Here is a 23,503-nt window from a genome sequence, read left to right on the forward strand (position 1 = left end):
ATTTTGAAGATTTGAAGTATCAATTCAAGTGAGTTCAATGCCTCTTTCGAGATTTTAAAAGAAACAATATATTTCAAGACTTACTAGTAAACTTGGTATTTTCGAGGATTGACCATTTTTTTGAATTTTAAATTTCTTTTAGATTTTATAAGATCAATAAGATGGAAACTTTCTAACTGATAAGAATTTAGGTTTATCCTATCATGAACAATCCTAAAGGAATGAAGTATGAAAAGAAATAAATAAAAAACACCTTTTTATTAACTTTTCTACAAGGAAATACACCATTTCAATCATGTATTTTGAAGTGAATGAATTTCTAAAACTTCCCAACAAGTAAATATTATACTTATAAGTATTAGTTATATAAATATATAAAAATACTGCTATTTTAACTTTTAAAAAGTGAAATACATCTTCCATAAGATATAAAAATTGAGGTTTAGGTGTAAGATATTTAAATACACAAGTATTATGTAAATCTTAAAACTACACATGAAGTGGCACAGAATCTCATAAGAAACAATGGGTAGCTTTTTGGAACATCGTTTAGTTTAATCCCAACTCTGCAAGATAGAGTTGATCAATGAGAACAAAAAAACTCTGCAACTCCAATTTACATTGCATAATTGTTCCATATACACTTACAAGAGATGAACACGTACAGCAAAATGTTAACAAAGATGAAAAAATAAAATAAAAACAGAGTGAAGTCAGCCTCTGGTTTGTGGTCCCCATGATTCCTCTTTCCCATAAATCAACATAAAATCACAGAATTATTTGTACACAGAGGATTAAGTAGAAATATTATATCAGGTGGAAGCTCTATTCTCAATTATGCTGCATGTGCGTTACCACCAGAGAATAATCTGCAAGGTAATTGTCCTCTAAATTCAAGTCTTACTCCTTTATAAGGAGGAAGAAATACATTCTTCTGCCAAGTAAATCCCTAGCTGTAATGAATCATTTGAATGGAAGAATTAATAAACAAGCGGAAGCTCTCAAGGAGAGTATAATAATGGCAGTGGTAGAACCCTACAGCCGTAAGATCACACAGCTTCCTGGATAGAGAGAGATTTAAGCCGTATAATGATTAGGTAGGATATAAAATGTCAGGCGTCAATTCTGGGCAATGGCATCTTCCAATAATTCCATGAGTTGAAATCTTCCTGAACAAGAGACAAAAAATCTCAAAAAAATCATTATCTTGGATACATAAAAGAAATGAAAAAAAGTGGACCTGAGATAACACTGTTAAGTTTTAAAGCCTAATTTTTGCTGTATGAGTAAAACATGCTACGCAAATTTAGTCATAAGTCTATCTTGGGAGCTCCTCTAACTAGGTTTCGGCGGATTCACCCTCAAAAGGAATTCAATAATAGAGGTTATTTCATTAAGAGAAATTTGGGTGTTTTTTTTTTTAATTTTTTATTTCCACTGCCTCAAGATTTTTGTTTATACGAAGGGAAGTGTTCTCTTATGTATGTATCAATATGAAAATGTAAGGCGTGTATTCTACACAATGAATAGTGTGATTTAAAGCAATGAGAAAAAGTTGTAACCATCAATTGGGTAAATTTATATAAATTCTCATGCTCATCTTCTCTTCTATTTCAAAAAAAGTGTCAAAATGGTCCCCCAACTGTTTACATTGGGCCATTTTAATCCTAGAGTCTATAAAAGTATCAAAATAGTCCCCATACTTTATAAATTGGCTGTATTAAAAGAGTTTGAAGACTAAATTGACACTTTTATAGACTCTAAGACCAATATGACCATCCAAAGAGAAAGTGGACAATTTTGACACTTCCCATTTTGTTTTCTATTTTTTTGCTCTCAGTATTTCCACATATTTCATTTTTTTGACAACACAAACCTCATTAATCAATAAAAACAATATCCAAATTAAACTGAACCGAATAGCAAATAGAACTTCAAACAACATCAAATATTTATTTGGTAAATGCAGAACTATACAACCAAATCAAGCTTAAAATACAAACCTGCTCTACCAGTGAGGTTGGGGGGAACATGTCATTGACCAAGGTATGCAAGGAAGTATAGGATTTCACATCAATGCAGTTATTAATCGCAACTTCACCCTGTCAGTTTTCAAGATACATATTAGATGGATAGCATTTCACAATAGAGACAAGTGTTAAAATAGTCCTCTACAAAAAATGTCAATTTAGTCCATAAACTTTTTTAAAGGGAACTAAAATAGTCCTTGGTGACTATTTCATCCTAATATTGAAAAACTCGTGGAACTAATTTGGCACTTCCAGAGACTCTAGGACTGACATGACCACATTTAAATACTCAAAAGACTATTTTGGCAATTTTTGCAGTAAAAATACACAAGAAGAGGAAAAACCTTTGGATTGATAATAAATATCTTTCCTTTGGCAATGCCAATTTTTCTATAACTGAGCTCATCAGTGTCTCTGTTCCCAAAGCCAGCATAGAATGGGTTGTAATCAGATGGAAAAAGTGCTCTAATGTCCTGTCAAATTTAATGTGGATTTCGTATTAAAGAACAAATAAAATAGATAACGAAAAGATGCTTATTTATTCAAAACTAGCAAATGAGAGAAACCATCACGCTTTCCACAGAAAACCTTAAATCTGAAAATAAAAGCATTTATACAGCAAAAACCAGTATCAGAATAGATTGCTTTCATAGTGCGTGTAGATCAACTACAAACTTTGGAGGGACTCATGCATTAGCTATGTTTCATTTATGCTTCCATGAAGGATTAACATTATAAACCAAAACCATTAAATGCAATTAGGGGTTAAATTAAGTTGTAATCAAATTCTTGAAATACCATTGCATTAGAGAAACCGAGTCATTAGAGTGAGAAATGATATTAGGTCTCATAGCGTCTTTTGATTAAAAGGAGCTAGGAGCCAAATAAAGCAAAGTAAAAAAAAAAGAAAATATTTTACTTGGAAAACCAAAAAAGGTAAAAATCATAAAGCTTTGCCTTGCTTAATACTCTGCTAGCATAAAATTAAGTTACATCCCTACACCGTTATTAGAGAAGGCAGCAAGCAATATAACGATTAGGTTATTGGTGAAGTTTGCAATAATTACATAGGTTAGGAATCAGAATACCACGTAGCTGTCTCATAGGAGATGACTATGGGCAAACTCATGGAGGAGCCTTTTGAGGCAAAAACAAAATAGTGTAGCATAAAACTTGTATTGTAGGCACCAACTCTGAAAGTGTCTCGTTGTGCACTAACAACGGCGATACAAGTCCCACTACAATGAATTTTAAAATAAAATTGACGGATGTGGCAAAAGTTTCGTTGCAATGATTGCAACTATGAATTCTTATAAGATCTGAGTGATCTTCAAAGCTTACAAAATCTTCTCAAAAAGTTCAACGACAGACATTTTATAATTTTTGCAAGTAAAATTTCAGTCTTTATATGAAATATTCCTAATAGTCATCAACCGTGAATGATGTGTCAAGCTGTCGAGCAAAATGTTTACAATACCAAGAAAACACACTTCACAAACTTTAGTTGTGCCTGGATCTTTCAATTAGACTTCAAGAAATTTATTATATTTGTGAGTTATCTTATAAAGGCATCTTGAAAAATCTGTTATATATTTGGCTGCACACGGTTTACTTTATAAACAATCTTGCTCCATCAAGGGGAGTGTTTCCCTATAGATGAGACTTAAATCAATAGTAGTGACGCCCTCGGTAATGAGCCTGAATTAGTGGACTACATGATCCTCAAGGACAGTGACGGTGATAGCATAATCATCTATACCCATAAACCCATGTCATGTTCTGTCAAAAGTTGCAAAGGACAAGGAAGACCTGCAAAGGTTGGTTCGTCAAAAAATCAACAAATTCATGTCTATTTTTCTTGGTTTGACTCACATGATTCTGACGCTAACAACTTGGGTTCTAGTCAGCATGAAGCCTCTGTCATACTAAACTTGTCTGGTCTTTGTAATATTTCTTATGTTTTCAATTTAGCACGGGTCAAAATTTGATCTTTATCAAAAAAGACCTTTGATGACTCCCAACAGTTTCCCCCACTTCAGATGTCTCGGGTTGTCAGCCTAAACACATTTTATGTTTCAAGCATTCTTTCTTTGCATAATTACAATGTGGGAGAACACCTGTAGGAAAACATCAAAAGACTAAGCCAGAAATTACTAATCAATTTGAACTAAAATTGACAATAGCGGCTCAAAATACATCTTAATCGCTCAATTGGGGCTTTCAAATTAAAAAAAATAAATTTAGATGTCAAAAAAAGAAAAACTGTCCCAAGAGGGATTAAAACCACCCAATTGATATAAAAGTAAAATTTATTTCATATTTTTATTCTCAGGGTATTTTAATAAAAACAATTTATTATTTATGCATGCACATGTGTGTATACCAAAAAATAAGCTCCACAATTTAATTGTTTTTAATATATTTATAAGCTCAATCGCAAGCATAACTTTAGTAAATGGGAATTAAATGGGATGCAAAATGGAAATTCTATGAAAGAAAAAGATAAACTATATGGTGATATAACTTCTACGAAAGTCTTCCATATTCTAAACTAAAGAAAAAAGTAAATCTTAAGTGGGCTCCTGTGGAAACGTGGAGAAAGTCGTTTTGAGTGTTTTGAAGCTTAAAATGTGTGACTTATCTAAGGAAGGGCATTGGAAAATATTCTCATAAGAAAAGCATTGGCACTTGATATTAGTTGAGGCTTAAACTTGTGAAAAAAGTTTGAGTAGGCAATCGATTATTTGCCCTTGACCACTTGAATACCGGCTGAAGAAGAAAACTAGAGCTTCAGATTAGGCATGACTGATCACACTAAAAAAGTCTCAGCAATCTAAAAAAGATTGCAATGTATATGAACTCAAGCTTGGTCTTCAAAAATTTATAATAAGCATGGTTGAGCAAAGTTATCATGATTGTCAATCGAGAAGGACGGAAATCAAGCAGTTAAATTAGGAGTTTTCTACAATTAGGAGCTTCCTTATTTTCAACATCTTTATTCTGATTTATTTTCCTTTTAGCTAAATATTTAGATTAGAAATATGTATTATTAAGTTACTTAAAATAAATTATAGAGAATATTTTGTACCTAAAATAGATTGTAAGATTATTATTTAATGAAATGAAAGAAAAGGAAAAAGGATCGAGCCTATTCAAAATTCAGCTTATTTTTTCTCAAAACTTAGAAATTGTATCAGAGCCAAAATTTTGCCCTAACCAATGCTAGTTAGTGGAGGACCGTCAAGGCTCTGTTCCCGCCGGTCTTATTGCGGGAAGGAAGGAACTACTTTGCCTTAATTCGCCCATCTAAGGATTTTCGGCCGCTGCGACTGCTTTGTCCGCCTTTGATTCACCGTCTACCACTTAGTCCCAGGTTGTTTCTTCCTCCTTCATTTCGGCTGCGTCGTCCTCTTTCGATCTTCGACCACGACTACGTCCCTCCCTCGCGCTTGGACTCGCCGATTGGTGCTCCTCCTTGCCGGTGAACGACCAGCCACCGACCTTTCCAGCTCTTCTGAAGACCACTTCCTCCCACGCGCTAGCCTTAGAGCTCTAGTCCTCTCCTACCCGAAGCCTTCCTTGGGTAGCTAGGAGGGGTAGGAGATCGGATGTGTAGCTCGACAAGGAGATAGATGTCTTCGGTGGTTCCCAATCGGAGGAGGAATACCTCGTTCTCTGCCTCCTCATGCTCGCCCGTCATGGATCCCCTGCTTTCTCTCAAACCCCGCCCCCAACTCTCGATTACAAGTGCTCCATCTGCGGCAAGGCTTTCGCATCCTACCTAGCCGATTCGGATCTGGTGGTGGGTTCAGCCAAACCCTCCGAATATATCACAGGAGAGAACCCTTTTCCGATTAAGGTTTAAGAGAGAGAACATGGTGAAAAAAACAGAGAGGAAATCTCAAGCAAAAGCCACAAGAAGAATTGAGAACGATAAGAGAACTGTTATGTTTGTATTATCATTCGTCCGATTCGGATTTCTTCACTAGGCATCGCTGCTTCTGCAGCATCTTTCGCTGCTTCTTACACTTCGCTTCATCCACTTCGACTTCGGCTTCTTCATCACACTCATGGATTGAAGGCTTTGACACTCCTTTCTAGACCCAGGGCTTCGACATATCGGCCAGTACTTTTGACGTGAAGATCAGGGAAAAAATAGTCCTCGTCGTCGCAAGAAGAATCAATAGCATTTGAATCAGGATGCGGATCTTACTTGTAGGATATGATCGAAAGCATCTGGATCGTGTAACTAGATTCTCTTTGTGAACTATGATCGGTAACAATTAGATCAGGACTCGGATCCTACTTGTAGGCTATGATCAATAACATATAAATCGTGTAATTGGATTCTATTTATGGGCTATAATCGATAACATTTGGATCGTGTAACTGGAAGCAGATCCTTCTTGTGGCTATGATTCGAATTTCTGGACGACAATGATAAAAGATTTCTTGCTTTGCTCAAATCATATTATGGTTCAAGAGTTGTCTCTGAGACTTCGACATTCTCGGTTTCGACACCTTCGGCTTCAGCACTCACAGCTTGAGGATTTTTGGTCATGGCAGTATTATCAGTTTTTTGTTGGCAAATTGATGTTTCCTGATCAATCAAAATCAATTTGAGGGGGGAATGTCAATCGAGAAGGACGGAAATCAAATAGTTAAATTAGAAGATTTCTACAATTAGAAGCTTCCTTATTTAAATTATTTTCAATATCTTTATTTTGATTTATTTCCCTTTTAGCTAAATATTTAGATTAGAAATATGTACTATGAAGTTATATAAAATAGATTATACAGAATATTTTGTACCTACAATAGATTGTAAGATTATTATTTAATGGAATGAAAGTAATGGGAAAAGGATCGAGCCTATTCAGAATTCAACCTATTTTTCTCAAAACTTTGACAATAATAGACAAAGTGACGGTGCATATGATCCGCCCTAAACACATGTTAAGGCAATAGAAAGGCCCAACAATGGTTGGAGCTATTCCATTTCAACGTTGATGTTAAAGGAGGAAGTAGAAGAGGACATCAAGAGTACTATTGTCAATGAGGATTTTTTTAGCATAAAACAAAATTCTCTAATATTCATAACTATAGCAGATTGAAGACAACAAATTGGTTGGAGCAAAATTATTCAATTGATTAGTTCAAGAGTGGCAAGGACTTGCTTTGAGATAAACAGTCCTCCCATAATGGTCTCGATCTCATCAACCAATCCTTAATTTTCTTATGCAGGTTGTCCATTAGGTAGATTAATTCTGGCAAGGCCACTCAAGTTTTTAAGAAAAGAGCTAATCCAATCTGATGCCACTTAATCAACTCAAGCAGATGAAAAGTTTCAAAAGTGTGCCTATGATTGCTGTGAAGGTCGTAGTATTGGTCCTAGTTGTCTCAGTTTGGCTTCATAAGTTTTTTTTTTTAATATATATATTTATTTATTTATTTTTAAATTAACATGCCCATATTTTGTTTAGTCAATAAGACAAAGAACATGGGGTATTATGTAATGTGTACGCTCACATCTGTTGTTTTTTCAATTGTTGTTATTAATAAGGCTATTGATCTTTTAATTTGCTCTCAACGGCATTCTACTTGTAGGAGCTGAGTAGTCTTCCTCATTGATCAATACACCAAATGAGCTCTGCAAAAATGTGAATTGTCTCTCCCACTTTAAGGGCCTAGGTAAAACCATGAAGTCTCAAAGAATTTTAAGAACATTTCTTGGAATTTAACAAACTCCTTCCGAGAATCTCTAATAGTAGTTTCATATGACTTTCTCATATATTGGATAAAGAAGAAAGAGATCTTCATAATCCCTCAATTTGTAACAATTTGTCAACAAATAGCCTAACTAGTTTAGCAAAAAGTATTGATTGCGTGGCTAACGAGAAAATTCCCATTAGAGCCTAACCCTCAAAAATAGGACGGGCACAAAAGTTAGTTAAAGGAAGTTTGATATCATAGAACAACAACAGAGAATGAAGACGAATCATGGATTTTATATCAGGGGATGACTTTCAAAAGGAATTTTCACTGGGACAAGTTGTCACAACTCATCCTAATAAGATATGGGACCAAATCAAATTGAAGCAGGGGAAAATTTGTCACTGCTACTGGAATCACCTGATATGCATGAGGTTCAAGAGTCGGGTCAAATGAATTGAATTGGTTGTGTAAATAACAACTTTGGGCGCAATCAACACAGAGAAACTTAATGTTAACTCATGCAGGTTGTCCACACAATTATTCTGATTGTCTAGTAGGTGAGAGAAAGATGAGTTCCAACGAGATTGACTTTAAAATTTTTTTACCAACAGCATATAAAATATTCAAGGATTTGATTTGGGTTGCTTAGCTTGATGCCTACTAAAATTAACAGATTGTCAATGTATTTTCTTCTGATACTTACCACTTCTAATATAAATAACGTGAAATCGTTTATTCATCAAAGAATGGACACTTTAAAGGTCCAATAAAAGTCAGAAACTTACAATGATAAAAAACTCATCCTTCGATTACCAGCGGGAAGACAACGATGTTTTCCAAAAAAGTTATAGAGTATACCCGATGATAATATTAATAGATGATGAGATAATCACCACCAACATGCTTGCAGAAACATGAACACCAACAATTACTATCTACGGAGAACTTAAAACCGACAACAAGATTTGGTAACAAACCTAAACAAATCAAGAAATGTCTTCAACCAAAGGGTCCGAAGGATCAATATAAAAATCAAGTAAAAGGTCATGCGGCTGAAATTGAGGATTTCTTAGCTCAAGATGAGTCTTAAAAAATTTATGCTGAAAACTATAGAAAGAAGAGCAATATGAAAGAATGTTTTCAAATTCAGTCTTCTGCCAATAGCAGATGAAAGTGGCCCAATCTGCAGCTACATATGAAAAAAATAAAAAAAATAAGGTCCAATTCCACCAAGTTTCTAGCCATAGAGGGCCTAGTAAAACAAGCCTTTTAACATCCACCTGTAAGGATTTTTCAAAAATGAAAGATATTGAGAATAAGATAAGAGTACTTGACAAAACGTAGACAAGAGTAGTAAAAATGAGATTCAAACTGGAGTGCCAGGAAACCCCCACAGAATAATTAATATGAGATGGCCATTTTAACAGGCGCATCAATAAGTCGTTTGTATAGTAAGAATGCTGTGAGGTTATGATGTAATCTGCATCTAAAGAAAACTTAAATGGCATGTCAAGGGTCAATGAGACCAACATGATGGCCACATAGCAAATGTAAACTTGCTACAAATTTGTAAATTATATTAGAAAATTTACCAATAAAGGAGATCTATAAACCACAGAAATGCCCTCATTATAAAAGAGAAGAACCTTGGCTTGAAAAAATTAAACTATTTATGTTAAGTAGTCTCTGAATTCTTATGAGAAAAGTGAGAAATTGTTGAGTGAGCAGAAAAAAAAAATCCCTAACATTCAAACCGTGAACTACAGTTGCAAAAAAGCGTAGAGGATGAAGTTAAGAAGGCTCAACAACCAGAAAGAAAAGAAGAGAATCAGCCATAGAGGCAATAAAGACCACAAGGCAAGGAGGCAACCTTAATGAGCAGTCAATCAATCACCTAAGACAAGTCATTTATGGGGAGTTGGGATCCAAAAAGATAATCATGAAATAGAAAGTGTAGAAGATCCTCTAACAAGAAAAATAACAAAAGAAATTGAACACGATCTTGAACACAAAACATTAGAGAAAGAGCAAATATTTACTACTGGGGAGAAAGAAAAAGACGACAAAACAAGGGACACACCAAAAGCTAGAGAGGGGAGTGACAGTAACCGAGACACCAACAACATGAGATGGGGTTGGCATAAATGCCAACGACAGCTGATAGCGAACTCAAAAATTCAAGCAACAAAACCTATAGCGCACTAGAACCACACTGGGAGGAGAGAAGCGACTGAATAAAATGGTACTTTGAGGAAGACGGTGCTCGATGCTCTATATGAGGGTGCCTATTAGGGTGGGCAGGCACAACTTGACAGACATGGTCACGACATGGTGTGCTTGCAAGAGAAAGCAGCAAACAGACACAATGTGAAGCACTGGTCAATTTTGACCCCACATGGATAAGGCATGTGCTGAATGTGTAGTTAAGGTACACTTGAGGAGTTGAGCGTAGAGATGCAAACACGTAGACAGGCAAGCCAAGGGTTCACGCAAATGGAGCTACCCTCGCGAAGTTGATGTAGTTGAAATTTCTTTTTTATTATATGGCTTCCCCACGTGTTGAGCACAATTTTAAAGGGTTGGTGTAGAAGTACGCACGATGATCATATCCTCCCATATCAGAAAGGGGAGGAGCTAAGGCTTGGTTACACTTCTCTTGATGCTAGATCTGTTCCTTATATAGCCATGAAGATGAGCACGATTTCTCACTATTTCACATAGTGCATTTGGTTTCCATTAAAGAAAGTGTTCAAAAAATGGATTGTAAATGTCCTTAAAAAGAATTGGAATAGCCTCTACAATTAAAGTAATAAAACGAAGTATGATGCTTTTATAAATTAAGTTAAACAGTTGCGTACAAGAAACCAAGTCGATAGAGTATTGAATTCAAGTGTCTTAACATCTTTTAATTCACACAAACTATCCAATAAACTAGAGTAAAGAGACATTATTTTTTTAATTGTTAAAGGAATGCCCGTAAAATCTAAAAAAAACAAGTAGCTAGTGTGATCAATAATGGCAATGAAAAATGGTGGTAGACAAAGCTTGAGGTAGCTACAATATAGGTCCCATGGAAAGTAACTATGACCCGGGTCTTATAGGAGTAACCGTGTTGTAGTTTAAGATTTCAACATGCTTTTTTTTAACATGCTTCATTGTGTTGTAGGAATTAGTGCAACCGTGGTTGCAAGAAAAGTTGTGGATAACATAGGTTTTGATATAATGAATTTTAAACAATAGAAGGGATGGTAAGAGCCATGGCATATCAATGGGGATTTATAGAATCAAGGTATTTTTTAAACCTTGAACAATATCCCCAAATGAATCGAATGAGAGTTATAATTTAATGAAGGGGTACTTCGATTCTTATCTAAAATATTTCTCATGCTATCAAACAAAGGTCAGCGCAACGCACACCCACCCATAATCAAACTGCGATAACTGACATGACCATCATTAGCTGATTGATTATTTGAATATATTGCGCATATGATAAATACAAACCTATCAAAATTTTTGCTAGGGTTTTTGGCAATGTTTGATGAAGATTCAACTAGTTTTTGCATCCGCCAAAATTCCATCAAAAATTTTTTTCATTGAATTCTAGCCAAACATTTGTCAAATTGAATCATAAGTTTCTAGTAAATAGTTTGCTGAAAACATAATACTCCGACAATATTCTATATATATTGCCTAGCCTGCAGTTTCCCATCATTTCATTGTTTCAAAATTTTTGTAAACCCTAGCAAACCTTCGTGTCACTGATAGATCTCTCAATTTATTATCTAGATTGATGTTGTCTCAACATCCCACATTTTTTCGCTCCTCTTGCATGCCTTCATTACAAATAACGAACATTCTCCTTCCATGAAACTCCCAGAATCATCATGAAAACTTAAGCAAAGCGCTCAGATTTACACTATTTTACTGAAAGTTTTCTTATTATTCGTAGCTTTTTAAAGCTCCTTATCTTCTTATCAGTTTTTTAGATTTATAGGACTTCTGATTTTAGATTTTAAAGTTTGTTGAAGATATAATTTTGTTATTATTTTACAGTGCTTAAATCGGTATAAATAGTTTGTTTTCCATTGAAAATTCTATAACTCCATAAAATAATTTTTACAGTGTACTTTCAAGAAACTAGCTCATCCATACTTCATAGAATTATTGAAGTCTAGAAAAATTCTTGGTTTGCTTGTCATCGATGTTCTTGCTGCAAAATCATATATTCAAAAGAAAAAAAGAAACTTTATGTAAATATACTAAATAAATCTAACTCCGTGCCAAGCTTTAATGAAACTAAATAATGGTAAATAGTTTTTAAGCTACCACAAATTATGAAGCCATGTACAGTAGGAGAAATGTAAACTTTCAAATTAAAACTATATTGATAATTGAACAAAGTGAACCATAACTCTCAATGGATTTTCATCAACTTCATTGCCACTAACTGATGGAGAATATTTTCCAGCCGTGGAATTTTCTGGTGAATTTTGGTTAAATGGTTCTAGTTGGGATTTTAACGCCGGCTTATTCTCCACTATAAAACTAATTATTCAACAATTTAAGATTGTTTTCAAAAATAAATCAAGTCTTTCACTATAGTGGATTTTGAAGCCACGAGTGCATAAGTGGTGATGAATCAAAGTTTCGACTGTCAGATTAATAAGAATAATTTTGAGAAAATAATCCTATTTGGGTTCAAAGAAAACCAAATGTCCCCCTATTTTAGCATAAAAGATGAATTCTCTTCTGGATGAACGTTTTGCCAAAAGGAGATAGTAAATTGGAGTCATGTGGATGTCTCAATGGCTCCAAGAGGTCCCAACCTCCCAAAATAAGTTGTAAGATGACGAATGTGTGTTTATGCAATCAAACATGGTTTCAGTGATTTCAGCTTTTCTAGTTTCTTATTTGACTTTTCTAACTAAAATTGAGCACCAATACAATCCTTCTGATCCACCTTGAGATTCACGCACTACACAGGAATTTTTTTAGATCACAATAGATACAATTTCTGTTTCCATTTTTAACCTTTTCAAAATCATTACATACTAAAGGCTTAAAGAAGAAGCATCTCCGACTAAATAAAGCTTAAGCCAGGAAGCTTGACAATTCAGCTATAATCATCTAACCTTAGCATTGCATAAAATACAATATAGGTAAAAAAAAATGATATTTTTAAGGGCATTTACATACATACCACTCAAATCTTATGTATTTACATATCTAACAACTAAATTTTCATTTTTTACATTTATGCCTGCTGGAAATTTTAGGAGAGAAAATGGAGATTTGGATTGTTGGAAATGGTTGCATAGAAGAATAAGAATTTTATTACAAAGCTTTGCTTAATAGCTTTCAGCTTACAAGAAAACAACAAGTTATGCCTATTTAGAGGCTAAGAGACTAAATCTAGAATCGTCTAAACTCTAACATTTTTTTCTCTAGAGAGACATACTCAAGATGCTTCCAAGTTAAATATTCTAGAGTATTCTCATTTAATACAAATATCCTAGAATCTTCTACTTAAAGACTAGTTAGAATAATCCAGAACATTAGAGAAATAGCATCTTATCACTCCTCGATGTGAATTTCGATCACTCCTATCATAATGCGTAACAATTCAAATTTTCTTTTTAAAAGCGCCTTTATGATTATGTCTGCTAGTTGTTCTTCAGTCTTGCAATGCTTGAGCTTAATTTCATGATTGGTCACCAATTCTCTACTAAAATGATAATTGATACCAATATGTTTAGTTATGTCAAGAAATATAGAATTTTTTTTCATTTTTATAGATGCTTTGCTGTCACAATAGATTTTTGTAGCTCCTTTTTGTGGCTCACACATATCTTTGAAAATGTATTTTAGCCATATAACTTGACTAGTAGTTGCGGCAGCTGCCTTATATTTTGCTTTTGCTGATGATTGTGCAATAATTGCTTGTTTCTTTGATGCCCAAGAAAAAAATATTGAGCCAAATGTGAATGCATATCCCGAGGTGCTCTTCATGTCATCCAATGATCCGACCCAATCACTATCAGTATATCTAATTAGCCTTGAGTTAGGAATAGATTCATACCAGGTACCATAGTTCCTCATTTTTTGTAGATATCTAAAAACTCTCTTAGCTGCACTTTGACAAACTTCGCTTGGAGTTTGCATAAATCTTGAGAGTAGACTTGTGCAAACATGATTTCTGGTCTCAGCGTTGCTAGATAGAGTAAGTTTTCAATGAGACTTTGATAGGATGTGTTGTCAACCTTTGGTGCATTATCATCCTTCATAAGTGTCTTGTCGTCTAGTGAGTAGCTACTATCCTGCAATTGTTCATCTTAAATTTCTTTAAAAGATCTTCTGTATACTTCTTTAGTGAGATGAAGATCCCCTTTCATTTTGAAATACTTCTATCCCAAGAAAATAATGCATCAAGCCTAAGTCGGTCATCTCGAATGTCTTCATCGTGTCTTTTTTAAAATATTTAATAATATTCTCATTTTCCAACATATATAAGATCGTCTATATATAGTGAGACAATAAGAGTGAAGTTCGTAACTTAAGTCTTGATGTATAATGTTGGCTCACTTTTGCTCCTCCACAAGCCTTGATCGATGAATTAGTTGTCAATTCGACTATACCAAGCTCACGGGACTTGCTTTAATCCATACAAAGCCTTCTTTAACTTGAAAATTTTATATTCTTGACCTTGTACTATCAACCCTGGAGATTGTTCCACATAGATCTCTTCTGCCAAGTAGTCATTTAGAATTGTAGATTTGACATCCAGTTGATATATCTTCCACTTTTTTTGTTCTACAAGTGCAATTAATGCTCTTATTGTATCGCGTCGAGCAACTGGAGCAAAAGTATCATTGGTGGGAACTTCAAATTGTTGAGTATCCCTAAGCAACTAGTCTTGCTTTATATTTTTGATTTGATTTATCAGGATTGAGTTTTGTCTTAAAGACCCACTTAGAATCAAATTACCTCCATTCTTGTGGAAAGAATACTAGCTCCTACATCTTATTTTTCTCGATCATCTTTATTTCTTCTTACATAGCTTTTCTCCATAATTCTTGTTTGAGGTTTCATCAAAGCTTTCTGGCTCCATGATTGTCAAGTTAAAATGTTCATAGATTTCTACTAGAGATTTTGTTTTTCTAGTTTATGATTTTGTATATGAGTCTGCATCTTGATTTGGCTCTTGCATTAACGCTTGTGCTGATGATCCTGGTTGAATATTGACTTTTTCAATTTATTGATGTATTATTGGCGCCATGTTGACACTCCTTTCAATCTTTTTTGTCATACAATTGTATGCAGCATCTTCATCAAATTCCACATCACAACTAATGATAAACTTCTTTGTTCTAAAGCTATAGACTATATATCTTTTAGATTGAGTACTATAGCCTAAGAAAATTTCCTTTTCTATCTTTTCATCTAATTTACTCATTTTTATTGTGAAATGTGAACATAACAAATACAACCAAAGACCCTTAGATGTTTTGTAGATGGTTTCCTTCTATTCCAAACTTTAATTGGTGTCTTGTCTTCCACCGCTTTAGTTGTACATCTATTTAGTAAATAGATTGCAGTATATACAGCTTCTGCCTAAAAACATTTTAGAAGACCTATATCCATCAACATGATTCTTCATGTCTCCATTATAGTTTTGTTCTCCCTTTTAGAAACTCCACTTTTCTTTGGAGAGAAATTAGTATATTTTATACTATATTCTTGTCAGAAATGGTTACTCCATTGGCTCACATTTGATTAACTATTTAATTTATTTTGGAATGGTAATCATTTGCACTCTCTTTATCTTTCAATTTAACATTCTCAAAATCTCGTTTAAGATTGTCATTTGAAGGAGCGCACCTTCTTAGTTCTTTGAAACTCCTCCAATAATGTGTCTCATGCTTGCTTTGCAATTTTTGCGCTGATTCGAGGAAGAATGCCATCTGTCATTACTTGTTGTAAAACAAATAATGCTTGAGAGTCCTTTTGTTGATTCTCTTCAAGTGCCTTCTTTTGATTTGTTGAAAGAGTTGAAGTATCTTCTGGAGTACTGAATCCTTCTTCAACTATCTTCCACAAATTTTGAGAGTGAAAATAGGTCTTCATTTTGATGGATCAAAAATCATAATTTTCTCCATTGAAGATTAGAATTGAGACAGATGAGCAGATGAGCAGTTAAATTCGGCCATTATAGAGATATTGAAATTGTAGAATGCTTAACAAATAATTGAACAAAACTCTGATACCAATTGTTACAAATTTTTGGAGAGAAGATGGAGATTCGGATTGTTAGATATGATTGAAGAGAAAGAGAATTTTATTTCTAAGCTTTGCTGGGTAATTTTCAGCTTACATGACAACAAGAAGTTATGCCTACTTATAGGCTTGAGAGACAAAAACTAGTATCATAAAAATTTTTACAATTCTTTCTAGAAAAACATAATCTAGATTCTTCTTATTTAAATATTCTAGAGTATTCTCATTTAATACAAATATCTTAGAATCTTCTACTTAAGACTAGGTAGAATAATCTATAACATTAGAGAAATAGCATCAATCTTATCAATACCACCCAAATCTTTCATCACATCATAAATATCATAGTTTTAAAATTTAAAAAGTGAAATGCACTTCTATATAGACAGGTAAGAGAGTGTGTATGTAAAAATTAAATTCTAGAAGTTAGATACGTAAATACATAGGAATTGTGTGGTATGTGTGTAAATCTTCCTAGTTTTTATCTTTTGTATAAGCAATGTCATTGTCTACCAGATGCATCTCAGTAAACCACATCATTTACATTATCAGCTATGAAAGCCTCTGCACTGCATTGGTTGACACGTGCACTACAAAAAAGCAAAAGTAGCAAAGTCAAACACATACCTAAAACATGCTAATAGCATCCTTTGATTTTGCACCCAATTGCACGGTAAAGTAAATTAATTTATCATAAAACAAAAATGAAACAGTAAATGAAAGAAATGAACGAGTAAGATTTTACCTCCAAACATGCAATCTTGAATTCATGGGGTGCCCGACGTATAACTGAATCAGCAAAAAAAAAATAATAAATAAATAGAAGGTTATTTAACTAAACATCTCTGAAAAGAAGACCTCGTTATTAAATATCAAACAAATCATCAATATGAAAAGTATAACCTGTCAGTAGAATTTATGACCATCCAAAAGGTTATTTGACACGAAAGTCTAACTATAAAATGTCGTGCATAAAACATGAGAGTTGTTTTGATTTGCAGCACTACCTTCCCGGAAAAGAGAAGGGAACAATCCATCAGGTGAAATCACAACTGGGCCACTAGGAAGTGCTTTTCCATCCTGCAAAAGTACAGAACAGAAAGTAAAATAGTATACATCAATATATCAAAATTCAATAACACAAAAACTAGTATTAGTAAGAAATCTCAAATAAAAGAAGTGTCCAAAAGGGACCCTATACTTATTGTAAAAGGGTCATTTTAATCCCAGAATATTGAAGACGCTCTATTCGGTCTCTTACATCTGCAAATTTTATTCAAATTCACCCACCGTTGGATTTATTATGTAAAATCTCCTTCACCTATACAGCTCAATTTGAAGAGTTGAGAGACTAAATTGGGTCATATTCAATAGTCCAGGACTAAAATGGCCCCTCCGAAAAAATCCAGGAGCTATTTATTATTTTTTTTCAAATAATTGAAATCAATATATATATCCAGTCAACAAAAGAAGAACTTGAAACTTATTCAAGATGCAGAACGGCTAAAAAGTCAATCTTTTTGGAGGGTATTTTTTACCATGTAACTGCATAAAACAGATGGAAACTATACAGTTTTCGTTGAAAAAACAAAACAATAATTAGAAGCTCTTATCACAAATACATTATCAGGAAGAAAGACCAAAAACACATCTCCACCTGTTTCAGATTCAGAAGAAAGCTTCTGGTAAGATAAGCCTGCACAATGGCTCGAGCACTTAGGAAAAGGAGCTGGTAGCCGTTTTCCTAAATAGAGGAAATAAGTTACTTAGCATAACAAAAAAATTGTAGACTGACAATATTCATGAATTAGAAATAGTTTAAAAAGAAAAAAATAAATACATACATGCCAAAGTTTCTACTCGGGCTTCTATGATATATCTGATCTTATTAAAAACCAAAAACAAATTGAGATAAGACTAACAGATAAAATATAAGCTTGTTGCTGCTTATCAATACAAGCAAAATTTACTAAATACTATCATGAGAAAGAGGAAAGTAAGCTTTTAATCATCGATTTTCATAATTATTAAAAATGGGCAAAATTTCACCACTGTAGTGGTTAGCACCTTTAAATATAGTGATTTACAACCTTCTTAAGAAAAAACCAAGAATGAATTGATAAACAAAAGAAAAAACATGTTTGAAGAATAAAACAAGTAATGAATGAACTGTAATTGGACAGATGTTTCAGCTAAAAGAGGGATGAAAATTGGTAAATGTGGGGAAAACAACAATTCCAAGTACAGATCTGATGACTTGTTTCATTACAATTAACATAACCAAAGCAACAAATTTGATCAATTATTTGAACTTCCTAAATACATAAAACTGCTCCTTATCAGCACAATGCTTTAGATGAATTATACTTCTACTTTATGGTTTCCTTATATGAAAAACATAATCAAAATTGAAGTCATGAGTTAATTAAGGTTTGAAACATTTTTCAATGTGTTTATGCTCTAATCCCGCCTTCTGCAAAATTTTTTCAACAATTCAAAATCAAGAACCACATGGTAAACAAGAGAGTTTCAAAATGCACCAAATTGCTGAGTCAAATCTCATAAATTAAAGGAAGATTTTAAATGCAACTTGCTTTCTGCACGCTCACCATATATTAAACTTAATTATACCTTTATAGCAGAAAAAAGTCGTGCAACCCCTGACTGTGTCCAATCTTTTCCAACCAGAGGCATAACCTGGCCGAGGACATCAGACCTAAAAACAAAAAGGAAGGAGAGATATGAGTGAGCAAATAAAATTTAGAGATCATCATGGGTGGTTAAAATGGAGAAGTATTTCAGAAATAAGATAAAACAGAATATTCTGGAGACAAGGTGAATTTCAAAAATCACAAATGATCAGACAATGCTACATGGATACAATTGAACAAATAAAAAATATTTTGAAAGCGGAGCTGAGTGTGAATGAGATGAGAAAATTGAGACAAATGCATGGAAAAATAATGGAGTAAGAAATTAATATATCGTGAATGGAAAGAGTACCATAAAAGATAAAAATGAAAAAGAACAAAGTTTCAATAGAAGATGCATCAAAAATCAAGTGGATGGCATCAATGGGAAATAATTGGGTAGAGAGAGGCATAGACCAAATAATGAGTGGATAAAGTTGTGCCAAAAGATGCACATAATTGAGTTCGGGGGCGGAACTGAGTTATGTCTGGGGTAAGCAATTGACCCCTGAAACTTGAAATTTCTCTACATAAATAGTAAAATTTATTTTTTCTTTATTTAGTTTAAGCAATTTAGTCATTTTGCCGCCCCCCTCCTAGATAATTTTTTTTTTCCCAATACTTAAAATACTTAAAATAAATTAGACATTTGGTGAATTTGCCCGTCTTAAAAAATAATGTTGATTCCGCCACAGATTGAGTTAGCACTTCATGTGGCTTTCAATATGAATGAAGGGTGAAAAGGTCTTATAAAGTTAATAACAAATGATTGGTGAAAAGCTAAGATGGCAAAGGTGAGTCCTTAAAAAAGCACATCACATCCAAGAAAATGTATTTTACAATTGAAGTAATCAATTGAAATATCATTCAAATAAAAATCAAAGCAATGATCCTTTTTATGTTATATTGTTATATGAAAGCATCACATGAAAGAACAACATAAGCTTTACGAAAAATCTAGTTAGACTTTAAAAATAGGAAAATTTACAAAAGTAGTCCTAATTCTTAAATATTTACATATCTCAGACCTAATTTATCATATTCACATATATAACCCTTTAGTGATTCAGATCTATGCATAAAAATGTGGATTTCACTTTTAAAACGTAATGATAGTGCTGTTTGGGTAAATATAATGGATTAGGTAGTAAACATGTAAATACATAAGAATTGTGTGCTGCGTATGTAATGCCCCTTAAAAATAATGTAAATAACTCACTTTGTAATGGTGCCATCAACATCAGATATGACTATCCGTGCATTCCATTTCCACAAGTAAATATGAGCATCGACCTGTTTTACAAATGAAATGAGAAAGATGATCTAAATAATAAAAGCAAATGTCCTAGCAAAATATAAACAGCAACCTGCTGTTTCCCAAGAACTCTGGTAGAGAAACTAAAGGCTACCATGTTTTGTCCATCCTTCAAATTCAAAGATCCAATTTGTTCAGTGGTTGGAATGTATGTATGAAGGAGTTGTTTACGGGGAGATGGATTACTATCAGAAACAGGGTTTTGTTCAGCCTGTGGATTCTGCCCGCCAGTTTCTGTATTAACAAAAAGATCTTCATTTAAAGGATCGCTATTAGTGTGTTCGAGTGTTCTGCTCCTCCTAAATGGTATTGGCCACAATCTCCATCTACGACTAGAACTGGAAGAAAGTGAAGCTCCTTGCATTTCTTCTCTCATACTAGTGATTTCCTTGAGATCAATAGGAATCTGATCCTTTATGTCACATGAGAAACCTGAACCATACACAGCTTTGCCCACAACCAAATTAGCAGCTTTATCCCAAGCCAAATACATCTCTTTGTATCGAACTATGAGGTTTTTATTGTTAATTATGGATTGTCCTGAAGTTTTAAACTCATCCTCAGAGACAAGATGCGCATCAAAGGCTTGTTCTGCAGCAGCACGCCCCATTCCAGGCCGAAGTAAGTTCCCACAGAGCGAAATCTCAAAACCTATGAATTATAAAAGAATAAACCACAAAAGTATTCATACGCCACACCGTGAAAAAATGGATCTCTGTAACAAAAGATAAAAATACATTCACCTACCAAAGCGTGAAATACTGCTTTGAATTTCTTGATCCTCGGTTTGATTTATTTCTGCTTTAGTGGGAGATATCTCGTGCCTTTCACTCGCACATTCTATAACATTTTTCAAATTATTAACGGAAACTTCAATTGAACCTTCCTGTGTCATATTATCAACAGCCAGGCTCTTCTCAGATGCCTCAGCCGCATTTTTCATTGCTGTCAATGTCTCATCAGATAATAGATTAGAATCACAATGGGCTACCTCTGAGCCAATTTGATCATCATTCTGCTTGGTATCAGAATTAGCATTGTTTTCCAGATCTTTCATTTCTACATTTAAAGAAGATAACAAAGGAGCTCCATTTTCCCTAATTGATGATTCTATGGGCATTATAGTGTTGGAAGAAGAGAAAAAATGTGGGTTTTTTGAGTCATCTTTGGTTTCCAAATCTTGGACGTGCGAAGTCAGATCAAGGCAGCTTCTAAACACATCTTCTTTACCAATAATAGCAGCAATATCTTCTGAACTGTTGCTCAACTCAAGCTTAACAACACTCTGAACCTGTTCACCACGAAAGGAAACTACTTTGCTATCGTTAGAAAATTTTAATGGATTCTCCAAAGCATAATTCTCCTTAGAAGCACGTGATTCCATATTGACATACAAACCATCTTCCCACATTGCACTTCTTGAACCGAATTCATCTCCAGGTCCTTCCCCGGGACCTAGGTGGAATTGTGGGTTATCCAATGGAAGACTTTCCATGTTCTCATCACTAGCCGAAATTGGTGCGGTGAGAACAAGTCCATCTACACTGATCAGAACCATTTCAGAATTAGCATCATTAGATGATTCCACTACATCCTCCACTTCTTCTAAATTTGCTGAACCTGTCTGATATTGAGGTATTCCCAATGGTTGTTTGCTCATCTTCATGAACATCTTCCTGAACTCGCTCCCTATTTTCATTTAGATCAACCATATAATCCTCAAAGTTCTCATCATGGCTAGAGGTTGGAGTCTTCTGCTTATTCTCCAAATGATTAGATTTATTTAAAGCCTGATTAGTTGATTCTTGATCATTGGTTCCAGAAACAACTTCTTTCAGGAAATAGGCCTCTCCTGAGGAATCAAGATACATGTGGAAATTTGCATCCTCGCCATTTACTGCAATAGTAACAACCTTCTCAGCACCTTTTAGAACACCCTGAAATTTCCCAAAACGGACATACCATGGCGTACTTCGATAGGTTCCATCCTCTTGTTCAACAACGATGATATCCACTGCACCACCGAATGGGTGGAAAGGGGTTGCAACTGAATAAACACCCTGAGAGATTATACTCCCCACCCTACCTACCACATTCATCTTCAAGGAAAACTCCACAGCCCTCAAGGAACCACAGGTGATAGTCCCCACTTTTTCGAGTGCCAGATGAATTTTCAGTTCGATTTATCAACCCTGGCAGCGGAATAACCAAATGGGTAACAAAAACATGATTTCACAAGAGAATGCTTCCTAATTCGAGTTCCAATTCACCGGTTATACTGCCAAGCAATGAGAAATATGGACGATTGGCTATTTTCTGAAACCTACTTCGGAATCTTTGCCCCCTTGAGCGCAAGCCACGGTCACGCAGAAATGTGCTTCCTCGCCCGTCCGTTCGATGTGGTGACCTGGCTTATTCAATCGATTGGATGGAAAAAAATAAATAAATAACAGAAACAGGGCGACATAAATGGAAACCCTAGCACAACACAGCAACCGATTCACATAAAATACTCGAGAAACCGAAATAAAACTATGCCAAACACGAGATATTCTCTCAAAAAAATGAAATCACAAAATTTCAAATCTTAGCAAAAATCTAAGGTCCCTTCCACAAAAAAAATCAGAGAAACACGAAATGATTGGCGAAAAACAGAAAAGCTCACACCTAACAGCTGAAGCAAACGAAATCACGGAGAAGTAGAAACCGGGATGCAGATAGAGATTATTCTCCTCTCTCTCTCTATTCCTTCTGACCGATGACGATGCCAGTCACTCCCATCGGCGGTGGATAAACTGCAATGCAAGCTCCGAATTTGGACACCATGCGAACTTCATTTATAGTTATTCGTCAGATAAAGAGCGCACTTGAATTCGGTATTAGTCGGAGTGAATCTGATTTCTGAATTTAGTGCTGGGCCGGAGAAGACGATTTCCCTTTGGGAGGAGAAAAGTGGCATGGCGGAAGCGAACATGAATGTTCAATGTTCCAGAATATGGTCACGTCCATGAGCGTATGTATTGTTGACCGGTAGGGGCCAGGCTAGCTGGAAGGAATGAAGGTTCGCTGATCGTTGGCAGCACGTTAGTTATATATTGTTCGAGATTTTATTTTTTATTTCCTTTTTGGACAACTGAATTTTAAGCATGGTATCTTTAGAAGGTGTTCGGCTGCATGAAGCACTTTAGTAGCATTTAGAACCTAACAAAAATAATTTTGTTTCTACATAGCTCAAAATAAGAAGCCAAAAATTAATGATTTAGTTATGATTTAATGTGTTGTACTATTATTCATATATCTTTTATTCATTCTCATTTAATTGAAAGAATTGAACAAATCAAAAAAAAAAATAATGCATCTAAGCTCTAAGATATAAATCGTGATAATACATATTTTTTCCTCAAACGTGTTATTGAGGGATAAAGTATTAAATCTTTGTAAGAAATAAAGTTTTTGATCAGAATATGAAATATGAA

At 34.4% G+C, this 23,503-nt stretch overlaps 1 protein-coding gene across 1 annotated transcript; it reads right to left on the minus strand.

The window, feature by feature from the left end:
- Nucleotides 1–602: 602 nt before the first annotated feature.
- On the minus strand, nucleotides 603–23,113 carry LOC110033736 (phosphatidate phosphatase PAH1-like). Its single transcript, XM_020737802.1, is given in 12 exon segments — nucleotides 603–1,169; nucleotides 2,004–2,102; nucleotides 2,375–2,503; nucleotides 16,768–16,811; nucleotides 17,030–17,102; nucleotides 17,680–17,766; nucleotides 18,654–18,738; nucleotides 19,932–20,005; nucleotides 20,080–20,678; nucleotides 20,775–21,637; nucleotides 21,639–22,434; nucleotides 22,695–23,113. Coding segments are annotated over 11 exon segments (2,598 nt in total). The 5' UTR covers nucleotides 22,127–22,434; nucleotides 22,695–23,113; the 3' UTR covers nucleotides 603–1,112.
- Between the last annotated feature and the right edge of the window lie 390 nt (nucleotides 23,114–23,503).

This window comes from Phalaenopsis equestris, unplaced genomic scaffold, assembly GCF_001263595.1.
Source record: "Phalaenopsis equestris unplaced genomic scaffold, ASM126359v1 Scaffold001271, whole genome shotgun sequence".
In the NCBI taxonomy this organism is placed as follows: domain Eukaryota; kingdom Viridiplantae; phylum Streptophyta; class Magnoliopsida; order Asparagales; family Orchidaceae; genus Phalaenopsis; species Phalaenopsis equestris.